A 15,270-nucleotide genomic window follows, 5' to 3' on the forward strand; every position below is an offset into this window, starting at 1 on the left:
AGATGTACCAAATGGGGCATGGGCAGTGGATCCCCAAATGCCAAAGTTCAACATCGAAAAGTGCGCATGCCCCAAATGTGGCCCTTTTGCCCCCAAACAGCCAGGCAAAATCATTCATGTGAGGTATCGCTGTACTCAGGAGATGTTGCTGAACACATATTGGGGTGTTTTGTGATAGTGACATAAACGAGAACCTTTTAATTCATACCTGAAGTAAAATGTGTGTGACAAAACAAATGCAAAAAAATGACTACCACAAAGTTTGACAAAAACTGGTGGTAGATATGGTGCATGGAAAGAGTTAAAATACTAGCATTTGGAATACCCTGGGCTGTCTAGTTTTCAAAAATATATGATTTGATGGGGTAAATTGCATTGGCCGGGTTCAAAGATACCCGAAATGGCACATGAGGGGAAGAATTACCAGATTTGGAAAAAATGGCTTTGAAATAGCAAAACGCTACCTGTACTTATTGCCCCATAATGGGTAGAAAAAAGCAAAAAAACATAAAAACATTGGGTATTTCTAAACTCAGGACAAATAGTATAATCCATTTAGCAGGTTTTTTCATTACCTTTTATAGATGAGTAAAATATTTTTCAACTAAAAGTTAGAAACAGTCATTTTTTTCTAAATTTTTCACCATATTTTATACTTTTTTTAGTAGTAAATAATATGATACAATCAAAACAATGTCATCTAAAGAAAGCCCTTCTTGTCCTGAAAAAAACAATATCTAATGTGTGTGGGTTCAGTAAACGGGAAAGAAGAAAATTACAACTAAACACGAGCAGCGCAGAAATGTTAAAACGGCCATTGTCACGAAGGGTACAAAAAGTAAAATCAGCCTTTGTCACGAAGGGGTTAAACGATGCGCAATTGGTACTAAGGGGCCCAAAGTGTTCCAAGAAAATGTCCCCGACACCATAACACCACCCCAACCACCAGTCTCAACCATTTATACAAGGCAGCATGGATCCATGCTTTCATGTTGCTTACGCAAAAGTCTGACCCTGCCATCTGAATGTAGCCTCTGTTTCCTGTTTTTTTTGTTTTTTATAAAGACAGGAGTGGCACCCAGTGTGGTCTTCTGCTGTTGTAGCCCATCTGCTTCAAGGTTTTGAATTGTTGTGCATTCAGAGATGGTATTCTGCATACCTTGGTTGTAATGAGTGGTTATTTGAGTTACTGTTGCCTTTCTGTCATCTCGAACCAGTCTGCCCATTCTCCTCTGACCCCTGACATCAACAAGGCATTTTCGTTCACACAACTGCCGCTCACTGGATGTTTACTCTTTTTCGGACCATTCTCTGTAAGCACTAGAGATGGTTGTGCGTGAAAATCCCAGTAGATCAGCAGTTTCTGATATACTCAGACCAGCCCATCTGGCACCAACAAACATGCCACTTTCAAAGTCTCTTAAATCCCATTCCTTCTCCATTCTGATGTTCGGTTTGAACTTTGTCCTGACTACATCTACAAGCCTAAATGCATTGAGTTGCTGCTGTGTGATGCCATTTTTTATCACATCTAATTTCCTATAAGAAAAAAAAAAAATGAAAAATTATATATAAAAAAAAAAAACATTCTCACTTTTACTTGAAAAATCTTCTACCCATCCAAAAAAGCTAATGAAAAAACCTGCTAAATAGATTCTACTATTTGTCCTTAGTATAGAAATACCCAATATTCTTGTTTTTTTTGAGGAGGGGGGTTGCTTTTTTATTGGGCAGTGGGCCTAGTAGTAAGTAGGGCTTAAGTGGGCCAATGCAATTTACCCCATCAAACCATATATTTTGTGACACCCCTATATGTATTTAGTGACATCTACCGAGTACAGTGATACCCCACATACATGGGTTTGTCGGGTTGTTTGGGAGGTAAAATGCCACGTTTAGGAAGTGCATATTTTTTTAACTTGGAACTTTGACATCTGGTTCTACTGCTTCAATGTCCTAATTGGGCCATCTTTGAAGCCGACTAGTTTTTTTTTAAAACTAGACACCTCAAGGTATTTTATTTGCTGGTATTTTAACCATTTCCATGCACTAATTTTACCACCAGCCTTTGCCAATATTTGTGGTAGTAATTTTTATATTTATTCTCTCAGATCCTGGTATATGTGTTCAGCAACATCTCCCGAGTACAGTGATACCGCCTATGGGTTTGTCTGGTGTTTGGAGGCTAAAAGGCCACATTTGGGAAGTGCACTTTTTTTTCTCCATTTTGGTCAGTCTATGCCTATGCCCTATCTTTGAACCCAGCCACTCCAATTTACCCCATCAAACCATTAATTTTTTTAAAATAGACACCCCTTGGGTATTTGAAATGCTTTTATTTAAACTCTTTCCATGTCAAGATTTTTGGGAAGATACGCTGATTTTAGCATTTAGCCAATTTTAGTTTATTTTTGTATTTTATTCTTTTTAGACTTTTTTTTTTTCATTTTGCTGGAACTGGATTGTTCCCCTGATGGTGACATCACTGCATAATGATTTTTTTGGGGTGGGTGTTCGGTGTTGCTAAATGCCTCCGTTGTATGGTGGACGTTGACGCCCCAGGGAGGGACCCCTTGTTTAATGCCATGGCACGTCATTGGTGTGTGTGTGTGTGTGTGTGTGTGTATATATATGTATATATATATGTGTGTGTATATATATATATATATAATAAATTTTGTGTGTGTGTATAGATATAGAGAGAGATATATATATATATATATATATATATATATATATATATATATATATATATATATATATATATATATGTATAATATAAATTTTTTGTTTTTTTATTTTATATAGCAAATTAGATATATGATAAAGATAATGGTATCTAAAGCAGGGCTTGCTTGTCCTGAAAAAAAAAAAATATGTATATAATGTGTGTGGGAGCGCACTTAGTGAGAATGAAGAGAATTACAGCAATACAGGAAAAATTTTAAAACAGCCTTTTGTCCCGAAGTGTAGTACAAGTTAAAAAAACAAAAGTTAAGGTGTTGAGTTTATACATGAGCGGTATACATTTTTGTTCCTCATATAAAAAGGTGCAAATAGTGAAATAATGTAGAAACAATAAGGTAAGAATTCAAACCCAAACTTAACCCCTTAACGACCTTTGCCGGTTCAGGACCGTCATGGAAAAACGGTCGCTTAACGACCTTTGACGATCCTGAACCGTCAAAAAATTAAATAAGCTTAGAAAGTGATCAATGATCACTTTCTTTGCTTAAACGGCGTTACTGTAATGCCTCGATGTCGAGGCATTCAGCAAGGCCGAGATCGGCATCGAGGGCCATGTCTGGCCCCTCCCCGGGGCGTCAACAGCCGCCATACATTGTATGGCGGCGGACGCCTGTTTTAAAAGTGTTTAGGAGGCGATCAACGATCAGGAGGCATCCAGCGACACCAAACACTTACCTCTGGATGGGCTGTGACCGCTCCGGAGAGCGGTCACAGCCGCAGCTGCCGGTGATCTTCGCCATCAGCAAGATGGCGGCGGCCCGGGGAAAAAAAACCCAATAAAGATGAAAGAGTTCGCTAGATGGTCTCCAGACCCTCTAGAGAACTCTGGCTCCACTTGCAGGTTGAATACAGGTACTGCACTCAACCATGCAAGTCAATGGAGCCCAGCTTTCTAATCACAATGTGATTAGTAAAATATTCAAAAAATAATAAAAAAAAAAAATGGGAAAAAAATAAAAATGTGCTAACATTTAAAAATAATTACGCAGTGATGTCACTAGATGAACCATCCAGTACCAGCAAAATGTGTAAAAAAAAATATAAAAAAAAGTATTAAAAAAATATAATAAAATAAAAAAATAAAGTTTATTATTTTGAGCAAGTGCTAAAATTTCTCAAAAATCTCAACAAAGAGTTAAAATAAAAGCACTTCAAATACCCAAGGGGTGTCTAATATAAAAAAAAAATGGCTGATGGGGTAAATTGGAGAGGCAGAGCTCAAAGATAGGGCATAGGTACAGACTGACCAAAATAGAGAAAAAAAGCGCACTTCCCATCTCAAACAACACGACAAACCCATGCATGTCGGGTATCACTGCACTCAGGAGATGTTCCTGAACACACATTGTTTGACAGTGACATATACCAGAACCTGTATATCTATAACTAAAGTACAATTTGTGTGGAAAAAAAAAATAAAACAAATTACTATTACAAAGTTTGACAAAGTGTAGTTGTATAATTGGTGCATGGAAAGGGTTAAAATAACAGCAATTTGGATACCCTGGGGTGTCTAGTTTTCAAAAATATATGGTTTGACGGGGTTAAATTGAGTTAACCAGATTCAAAGATATTCCAAAGAGGAGATGGAGGCAGAATGACCAGATGCTAAAAGTCTGTGTTGCCACAAAAGTAGCCCTTTACCAGCCAAACAATCTAACAAACCCATGCATGTGGGGTATCGCTGTACTCAGGAGATGTTCCTGAACACACATTGGGGTGTTGTTTGACAGTGGCATATACCAGAACCTGTATATCTATAACTAAAGTACAATTTGTGTGAAAAAAAAATTACTATTACAAAGTTTGACAAAGTGTAGTTGTATAACTGTTGCATGGAAAGGGTTAAAATAACAGCATTTGAAATACCCTGGGGTGTCTAGTTTTTAAAAATATATGGTTTGAATGGGTTAAATTGAGTTAACCGACTTCAAAGATGTTCCAAAGAGGAGATGGAGGCAGACTGACCAGATTTTTTAAAAAAGGTTTGGAAATCATAAAAAAGCTGCTTGTACTTATTGCCCTATAACTTACAAAAAACAGCAAAAAAACATAAAAGCATTGGGTATTTCTAAACTCAGGGCAAGTAGTAGAATCTATTTAGCTAGTTTTTTTACTTGCTTTTTTAGGTGAGTAAAAGATTTTTCAAATAAAAGTCATAAAATGTTTTTTTTCAATTTTTCACCATGTTTTTTTTATTTTTTTTATAGTAAATAAGATGATACGATCAAAATAATGGTATCTGAAGAAAGCCCATCTTGTCCTGAAAAAAACAATATATTACTTATGTGGGTACACTAAATGGGTGAGGAGAAAATTACAGCTGAACACAAGCACCACAAAAGTATTAAAACAGCCTCAGTCCCACAAAGTACAAAAAGAAAAAACGAGCCCGGTCCTTAAGGGGTTAAAGGACCTTCAATATGGAAATAACTATTTGCATCTCTGTTGTTAATTGTCCCATAAGTTTCTCTAAATCGCAATGCATGTTTTTAGTTTTGATAAGCTCATGTTATTTTACAGGAAGCAAGGTTCCCTGATGTGAAAAAAGATTATGTTAAAGAACTTATTCTCTCCAAGCAATATTGTGATTTAAATGTGTAAGTAGAATGTTAATTTTATTGTTCAGGTGCCTCACATTATGACTAGGTATAAATAAATGGGAAGTCTGCAAATATGACGCCCACATTTAGAAATCTAGAAATATTGCTTAGTATGTAATACAAAGTAAAATAAACATCCAGCTTTGAGAACAATTTTCCTTTATGATGTCTGTGATTATAAAGAACTTTACTTGGTATCCAAATGCTATATCCAAAGGTGATGCTGTTGGTTGAAGAGAAATTTTAAAATTGATAGACGCATTCCAGGGGTGATATATTTTGACCCTGAACATATATAAAAATGCATAGTCTTCATATGATAGTAGTGTTAACACAGGTTAAAGTACAATTCAAAGGGGCTTGTCTCTCAAATAGTTTAGTTTACCCTAGAATATCCAAAAACTACAATATTAGTCTGTAGATGCTAACTTAGGTCCAACACGGTCGATCATTTGGGTGGGGACTTACAAGTGTTTGTTATTGCCAAAGACCCATATTTTGCTGAGAACTGTTAGGAGACCAATGAACTGATTTAGTAAATAATCCTCAGATATTATGAAATTGTGTTTTATGTGTAGAGTTAAGATAAACAACCAGTTTGCTGTTGACTTATCCAAACATATTCATAGGGCTTGATACATTTCTGGCAAACACATGCAAACCACAATAATCCAAGATTTAACACCAGCAGAATGTTGGTAGAGCATAATCTGTAGCAATTGGCATGATGCATTAGGGAGCCATGGTCACAATCATGATTGCTAGAGAGGATTTTTTTTATTTTTTTTATTTTAGTATATGTAATGCACTTCTGGAAAATCCAGACTACCCAAAGAAAGATGGAAGAATCGTGTTAAATAGAAATAGCTGCTTGCTAACCAGCCCAGATGACAAGGTATGCAAGTCCTTTAATGATATATGCAGGGGTGTAACTTGTTACTTATGAAGTATTTTTAAAAAAATAAAAGCAAAAAAAAATCTTTGCTGTGGACATTTCATATGACATTCCCCTTTCTTTCACTCCCTCCTTTGTTGACATTTCTAGAAAGGTAACTTATCTGTATACACAGTGTGTTTGAATACTATATGGAGTAGGGATAGATAGGTGATTAATGTTGCATATATTTTTAAGTCGTGATTATTGTTCATTTCAAGTGCATCTGTGTCTCAAAGCTGAGTAATGTCTGCTTTTGACATCCAACTTAAATCTTAAGCCAGGTTGTTTTAGGATAGCCTGGCAACAATTGCAGTTGAATGATATCGGTGGCTTTCTTGCAAGCATGCAGCATGCATGGCACACTAGTGATAAACTTAATCTGAGAATGTGCCAGAGTGATCGCTCTGCTGCATATAATGGTCAGAGGGGGGTGTGGTCATAAGAAAGGAGGGGCAGGGTGGGGAGTAGGGCACAGACCCAGAGAAGCCATGGAGTTTCCAGGTATAGTGTTCAGGAAGGGATGCTGGAAAATGTGTATAGGCTACATTTGTATCACAATATACCTTTGTGCAGCAGGTGGAAAAGGTAGACTTTTTTAATATTTCACATCTTGAGCCTCTGGATCAACGGTGCCTTATCCAGGCTGCAGACCTGCTGATGGCTGACTTCAAGATGCTCAGTAGTCAGGATATCAAGTGGGCATTGCATGAACTCAAGGGACACTATGCAATTACAAGAAAGGTACTTGTCATCTCATTTTAATGTATGTATTTGTCTACTGTGGCAGAAGATACACTAGCACGGAGTACATAATTAAAGAATGAATGCAAAATTATTTTTTATGTGCTCTGTTTCCTATAGTTCTTATCCATTTACAACTTAAATAGAAATAAAGAATATACGCTATACATGTTAACACAAAAAGAGCACAATAAAAATGTTTTCTTTAGGTGCAGTGCATGGAAGGCAGTGCCACTGGTGCACAGTTTTTGTTTAGTGAGAAATGAGTGAGAGAAGCCAACGTGCACTCCAAAATTATATTAATGGTGCCCTAGTGTTACAGAAAATTGATAAGCTTATCGTTATAACACGCAACTGTTTCAGGGCACACCAAAGGTGAGCCTAGGATTAGTGATGGTATTTATTTGGCACCCTCAGCCGGTAACTTACATACACACACACATACACATAACATGCAACTTTCTCTAACTGCCACTCTAACACATACATATAATCACAATCTAATTCCCTCCTTCCCTTTACCCTAGGCTTACCCATGACACTTTAACACCATACACTGACACACACTTATGCTAATACCATACATTAATGCCCACACACTTATGCCAGCACCATATGTTAACACAGTCTCTAATTCTACACAGGAACACATGCCACAGCCATACACACACACACACCCTCTAACACCCCATACACTTATACATATACCCACAAAACAACCCACCCCCATAAACTTACATACATAAACTCTCGTTCTCTGTTCAGCCATGCAGCGCGTTGCTTCTCCACGGCAGCTTTCTGCTGCTGCCCTCCGACCGTGGATTCAAGTAACACATGTTGCCATGTACCCTCAGAATCCATCTTAAGTGCGCACCTGGGGCAATCTGTCATTTCTCAATGTGCAGCCCTTAAATGTTTGTGTGCTGTCTTGAGTAAGTATTATGATAAATAATACATTTTAATTGACAGTTCACCATTGTTAGAATTTTGGAGTGCATCTTGGCTTCTGTACACAATTCATATAATTCTCAACCTTGTTACTGTTTGATTTTGAGGCTCATTGTATGTACAGACACACAAACTGTATATCCATGAAGATGCATAAAAGAAACAAGCAGATATAGGGTGCTACATCAGGAACATAAATCACCAAGTGTGTGTGTCCTTAATAAAAATAAAATAAAAAACGTCTCACACATTTAGTCTGCACTGGACTTAATACTCACAATGACTATGATGAAGTGCAGTACAGACAAAACCCGTGAGACGTAGTTCTCATTTTGATGAAGTCCTTGTGAACCAATAGTTAATTTTGGTGGGACGCATATGCTTGATGACTTCTGTTCTTGACATCGCGCCCTATATCTGCTCGTTTCTTTTATGCGTCTGACAGACTGAGGGGAAATCCATTTGGAGCTGCACCAGGACTGTCGACTCTAATTTACAACAAGCAGGTAAGAAGCCTTTACCATTTGGTTGTCTATTTGTATATCCATGAAGTCAACAAATAAACTGAATCCTCATTTTCAGGCCTTTTCAGATGGAATAAAAAAATGGCAGGAGATGTCTCCTGATGCAAGTGGGAAACGGAAAAAAAGGAAAGAGATGAACCAGTTCTCCTATATAGATTTTAAATTTGACCAAGGTATGATTACACTATTATACAAAATGAAGTTTTTAAGAATTTTGTAACAATCTTGCGTAACTGCCATGAAAGAAAACATTGAGAACGTGTGAAAGTGGTGTTGCTATGTTCCAAAACGATCTGTAGTGGGACCCATTGTGATTCTTTCCTCTGCATTTGATTTAATAAAAATATTTTTATTAATATGTGAAAATGAAGCTTAAGAAAATAAATGCTGTAACGTTTAGCAATATTCCTTTCAACTTGCATGCTTGTTGCTTCTCACCTTTTATTAAAGTGGTGCCTCTTGTATCAGTGGCAGTCTGCAAGTGTACCCAGGTCTCTGCCGTGTCCTGTGCAATAGGAAGGGGAGCAGCAAATTTAATTCCCTCACCCTACATATTTGGTGTATTAGTTGCTCTGAAACACAACCACACACTTGCCATACATTTACACATACAGACGCTACCTCATCCTTTCTTTTCCCTCTTGACATCATACACTGACACTACATCATGGGAGCACAATACATGAACATGCACACATTCACTTGAACATCATACACATTTACACATACCTATACATATGCTCATCATCTGTCTCCCTCCTGCAGTTTTCCCTCTTCTATCTAAAGCATAGCTCACACTCTGTCCACTTGTTATGCTGAGTCACCTAATGTGTGTTACATAGCCCCACTGGGCCCCTTGAATGAACCCTTTACTTGGGAATATTGGAGCAGTACAGGTGGGAGTTTGGGCCTAGTTTTGCCCAGTATAGAGGACAGCACTGGTCCTCTCTCAAAGAGCATTTTTTTGGTGACGGATAGAGAGAGATTTAATTTCACCATTATGTGAACCTTTCACTTTAGGAAAGAAGTGGTGGTTCCCATTGTGGCAAGTATGTTTTTGCAAGATGGATGATGGGGGAAAACTATTACTTGTCAATCTGTCACACCATGCAAAACGTATCTGAATATATTGTTGACCTATTACTTGTGCTAGTAGTAATCTAACGCTGTATATGGTAAAACTGCACAAGGCTGGAGCTCACTGTGGGTACAAGCTGGATTTAAGCTGGTTGATGCACACTGGAGGCAGGGCCGGATTAAGAGCATCATGGGCCTGGTGCTGAGGATTTTTATGGCCATTTTATGGGAATAAATAAAATCAGTACTCTAAAATCCACTAATCCGTTTTAATAAAATATGCAGATTGAAATAGAGTAAATAAAACAAAACCTTTACTTTTCCTCTCACTGATTTCTGGGTCTGAAGTGACAAATTCAGGAGGGAGTTTTATCTCTGATAAGTAAAGATTAAATAGTTCTATTTATTCCTGGAGTAAGTAAGGACACCCAAACACACACACACATCAGGGCAGGCTCTGCCACATTGACACACACACACCAGGACAGGCTCTGCCACACCGACCCCCAGACACACATACACCAGGACAGGCTCTCCGGAGAGCGATGACAATCGCCACTGTGAGATTTTGCTTCTCACAAAATAACGGCGTCCTTTAAAAAAGTTTCTCTCTCCAGACCCTCCTGAGAACTCTGGCTGCATTCAACCGTGCAAATCAATAGAGCCCAGCTTTCTAATCACAATGTGATCAGGAAAATATATAATAAAAAAAAAAAAATAGAAAAACAAATAGCTTAAACATTCTAAAAATGTGGTAACATTTAAAAATTATGCAGTGGTGTCACCATCAGGGGAACTATCCAGTTCTAAAATTAGCGCTATATCTTTGCAAAGATACTAGCATTTCAAATACCCCAGACAAACCCATTCATGGGTGATATCACTGTAGTTAAGAGATGTTGCTGAACACATATTGGGGTGTTGTTTGACAGTGACCTATACCAGGAGCTGTAAATTCACACCTGAATTACAATGTGTGTGGGACAAAAAAGCAGAAAAAAATACCACCACATATTTTGACAAAGGATGGTGGTAAAATTAGTCCACTGAAAGGGTTAAAATACTGTCATTTGAAATACCCTGTGGTGTCTTGTTCTCCAAAATATGGGATTTAAAGAGGTAAATTGAACTAACTGGCTTCAAAGATGTCCCAAATAGGACATGGTAGCAGAAGGACCATATGTTCCAAGTAAAAAATGCACACCTCCCAAATGTGGCATTTTACCTAACAAACAACCCGACAAACCCCTGGATAGGTGGTATCGCTGTACTCGGGAGATGTTGTATGACCTATACCAGGAGCTGTAAATTCTAGGGCTGCAACTAACTATTATTTTAATAATCGATTAGTTGGCCGATTATTTTTTCGATTAATCGGATAAATTTTTTTATTTTTTTTCAATTTAAAATAATGTAATAAAAAACGTACAATTTACACTTTCATCTCTTTATTGCAATGGCCTCTTTCTATTCACCTTCTTATTTTACTGACATAATAATAAAAGCTACAAGAACCCAAACACAGTGTTTCTCAAACTAGGTTTAAATACAAAGTTATTAGTAAATATTAATTCATATGTTAACTATTTTTCATATTTAGTAAAAACTATGAGAAAAAAGCCTTGTTTAAATTTTTTTTATTTACCAAACTGCCCCCGGTTATGCACATCTGACCCCCAGCTTGCCACTCTGCCCCCATATATGCCTTATACCTCTTATATGCCAGTGATATGCAACTGAGCCCCCTGATATACCTTTTGTCACGGAGCTGGCTCGTCCGACCGACTACCTCCGCTGTCTTGTGCTCCCTTAGCTTGGGACAACACACTTTCCCCGGTTCCCCAGTCACTAGCCGAGACTCCGTGTAGGGTAAAACCAAACGAAGACTGATTTATTTTGGACACACAGGACTGGATATATCCAGCAAAACACACATTAACATAAAACAAGATATTGGGACACAAACCGCCCCCTTAATCTGCCTCTCAGAGACAACAGGGGCAGTAACGGGATTAACAATACAATAGGTGTGTGGGGGGGGGAGACTGATTTATACAACATTAAACATCAAAGAATGGTGGTCTCTCCCTGGTGGCAGATCCTGGCTGTCTGCTGGAGATAATCCCCTCAGCCAGTGATGAGATGATACTGCTGGGGGTAGCCACAGAAGTCTCTACAAACCCAGGGCCCATAGTCAATAGGGAGGAGGCTGGCAGTCAGGCTTCTCCAGTGGCCCCAGTGATGGAGGCTTCCGTCACAATTCTTCCCCCTCCGAATTGGACTGACATAGGATGAGACCCCAAACGGGTTGACTCCGTAGTCAGTCAGTTTATTTGGCCCATCAATGCCCTCCCAAAATTGTTGCTCCTGCTGCTGCTGGAAAGATGGGCCGGCTGCGCCATCTCCCGGGTACCGCTGGGGAGGGATGCCTCCTGCATCCCCTCCCTGGTGCTCCTGCTGCCGTTGAGGAGGGAGTTCAGGTTGATCCGGTCCCAGAATTAGGTTCTGCCGCTGGGGAGATGGACCGGCTGTTCCACCTCCCTGCTTCTGCTGGGGGGGCAGGTCGGCCGCTGTATCTCCCTGAATTCCTGCAGCTTTGGTAGGTGCTGGGCAGAGGCCAGCGATGCTCTGCCCTGTTGCCAGCACTTCAGCTGGGGTTAGGGCATCTTGTGGGTCGGCCTGCCGCTGGGGAGGGAGGGCCGCTTCCTCCGCTCCCGGACATGTGAGCTGCCGCTGGGGAGAAGGGCCGGCTGCCGCATCTCCCTGGATCCCTGTAGTGATTGCAGGTGTGGGGCAGAAGCCAGCAGCGCTCTGTCCTGTTGCCAGCTCTTCAGCTGGGACTAAGAGATCTGGGCAGACTGCCCAGCATTCTGAGGACCCAGGTGTGGAGACTGCAGTGTTATCCACCCCTCTTGGGTTAACATCCTCAGACAATAAATCAAATAAATCCCCAGTCTCTGGTTGTGGTGTAAAGTCGCACAGCTCCAGTATTGGATCTGGATTAGCTGCCCAGCATCCCTGTGACTCAGGGGTGGAGACCGCAGTCCCATCCACCCTGCCTGGGTCAACATCCTCAGCTGACCACTCAATCACATCCACAAAATCCACACAATCCCTGGACACCGGGGCATTCTGTTGAACGCGGTCAAACAGTTTTTTTATACGCCTTCTCCAGTTCCCACTCCTGTGTAATTAAAAAGTCTAAATCACCTTTAAATCCTAGCGCATCTGGGAGGTCCCACTCCCTGAAATCCCGGATGTCCTCTATCCGCCACTCCGCTGTGCTGCCGAAGTCCGGATCCTCCTGAAGACTATCCCATAATAATCCCGGGCCACCGAAGTCATAGCCCTCTGGAGAACATTCTTTCGCAGTTCCCCAATATGCTTGCTCTGTATACCACTGCAGAGCCCTATAGTGATCTTCCAGCTCTACCTCCTGTTGGACCAGCTTGTCCAATTCGGATACCCATTTCTCCTGGGGTTGCTGTCCCAGGAATGACATCCGTAGTTCCCGCTGGTCTCTAATCTTTTGTTCGGAGCTTGGAAGACACTGACCCCGGCATATAACAGCCCTCTGCCATACTGACCGTCGAACCACTTGCCTCAGGTTCTGGTATTGTTCTGTAGGCAGGGCAGTGGTGTAGCAGGAGAGGATGACCCGCAGCAGCCCCTGGAATTCTGATACCACATCCATGTCCTCGTCAAGGCGACCGAAGTCTGCCGTCCTGTCGGTTAATCCCGGTAGAAAGTAAGTGTCCCTCAGACTAAGAAGCAATCCCACCGCTGCCACCAATGTCACGGAGCTGGCTCGTCCGACCGACTACCTCCGCTGTCTTGTGCTCCCTTAGCTTGGGACAACACACTTTCCCCGGTTCCCCAGTCACTAGCCGAGACTCAGTGTAGGGTAAAACCAAACGAAGACTGATTTATTTTGGACACACAGGACTGGATATATCCAGCAAAACACACATTAACATAAAACAAGATATTGGGACACAAACCGCCCCCTTAATCTGCCTCTCAGAGACAACAGGGGCAGTAACGGGATTAACAATACAATAGGTGTGTGGGGGGGGAGAGACTGATTTATACAACATTAAACATCAAAGAATGGTGGTCTCTCCCTGGTGGCAGATCCTGGCTGTCTGCTGGAGATAATCCCCTCAGCCAGTGATGAGATGATACTGCTGGGGGTAGCCACAGAAGTCTCTACAAACCCAGGGCCCATAGTCAATAGGGAGGAGGCTGGCAGTCAGGCTTCTCCAGTGGCCCCAGTGATGGAGGCTTCCGTCACACCTTTTACCCCCAGATATGTTTTATGCCCCCCTGATATGCCTAATATCGATATGCCTTATACCCCCTATATGCCCTGAAATTCATAATACCCCCCATACACCACTATAACTCACCCATACACCACTCTGGCTCCTCCCCCCTCCCATACACCACTCTGGCTCCTCCCCATCCCATACACCACTCTGCCTCCTCCCCCTCCCATACATCACTTTGGCTCCTCCCCCTCCCATACTCCACACTGCCTCCTCCCCCCTCCCATACTCCACACTGGCTCCTCCCCCCTCCCATACTCCACTCTGCCACCTCCCATACTCCACTCTGCCTCCTCCCCCTCCCATACACCACTCTGCCTCCTCCCCCTCCCCCTCCCATACACCACTTCTCCCCCTCCCATACATCACTTTGCCTCCTCCCCCTCCCATATACCACTTTGCCCCTCCCATACTCCACTCTGGCTCCTCCCCCTCCCATACATCACTTTGCCTCCTCCCCCTCCCATACATCACTTTGCCTCCTCCCCTCTCCCATACTCCACTCTGCCTCCTCCCCCCTCCCATACTTCACTCTGCCTCCTGTCAGCCACGGAGGTTCACAAGACACCAGGGAGCCAGGTAGAGAGGCAGAGTGCCGTATGGGAGGGGGAGGAGCCAGAGTGGTGTATGGGAGGGTGGCTCCCATACACCCCTCTGATTCCTCCCCCCTCCCATACACCGCTCTGCCTCTCTACCCGGCTCCGTTACTGACAGGAACTTTCACTGCAGCTTCATAGAAGCCTCAGCGTAAGTGAAGGTGAGTAACGGAGGCTGTCTGTGCGATGCAGACCCCCACCGGCTGACAGAGAGGATGATCCTCTGTCAGCCGGTGGGGGTCTGTACGATGCGCACAGACAGCCTCCGATACTGCCCTTCACTTACGCTGAGGCTTCTATGAAGTCAGTAATGGAGCCGGGTAGAGAGGCAGAGTGATGTATGGGAGGGGGGAGGAGTCAGAGGGGTGTATGGGAGGGGGAGAGAGACGGAAGTGAGAGACCGGCCGACAGTGAGGGGGATCTGGATTCCAGTGTTATAATCCGATCTCTGTTTGAGGTCGGATTATAATTTTTATAATCGATAAAAATCGATTCGATTAATCGATAATGAAAATCGTTGACGACGATTTTCATTATCGATTATCGATTTTATCGATTAGTTGTTTCAGCCCTAGTAAATTCACACCAGAAGAACATGTGATAAACACACAAATTTACTACCACAAAGATTGACAAAGGGTGGTGGTAGAATTAGTATATCGAATGGGTCAAAATAACATTATTTTAAATACCTTGGGGTGTCTAGTTGTCAAAAATATATGGTAAATTGCATTACCATAAAAATACTGGGTATTTATAAACTCAGGA

At 41.5% G+C, this 15,270-nt stretch overlaps 1 protein-coding gene across 1 annotated transcript in view; it reads left to right on the plus strand.

Annotated features, from left to right (window-relative positions):
* LOC149290664 (E3 ubiquitin-protein ligase RNF216-like) overlaps positions 1-15,270 on the plus strand; it is a 90,519-nt gene that overhangs the window by 22,690 nt on the left and 52,559 nt on the right. The window contains exons 6-9 of the mRNA XM_089488453.1: positions 5,272-5,348; positions 6,147-6,246; positions 6,862-7,029; positions 8,560-8,674. Of these exons, the coding sequence (XP_089344579.1) occupies positions 5,272-5,348; positions 6,147-6,246; positions 6,862-7,029; positions 8,560-8,674 (460 nt within the window). The remainder of the gene's footprint in view (positions 1-5,271; positions 5,349-6,146; positions 6,247-6,861; positions 7,030-8,559; positions 8,675-15,270) is intronic.

Source organism: Sceloporus occidentalis, unplaced genomic scaffold, assembly GCF_023333645.1.
Source record: "Sceloporus occidentalis isolate IW3139 unplaced genomic scaffold, rSceOcc1.0.p SCAF_38, whole genome shotgun sequence".
NCBI lineage: Eukaryota > Metazoa > Chordata > Lepidosauria > Squamata > Phrynosomatidae > Sceloporus > Sceloporus occidentalis.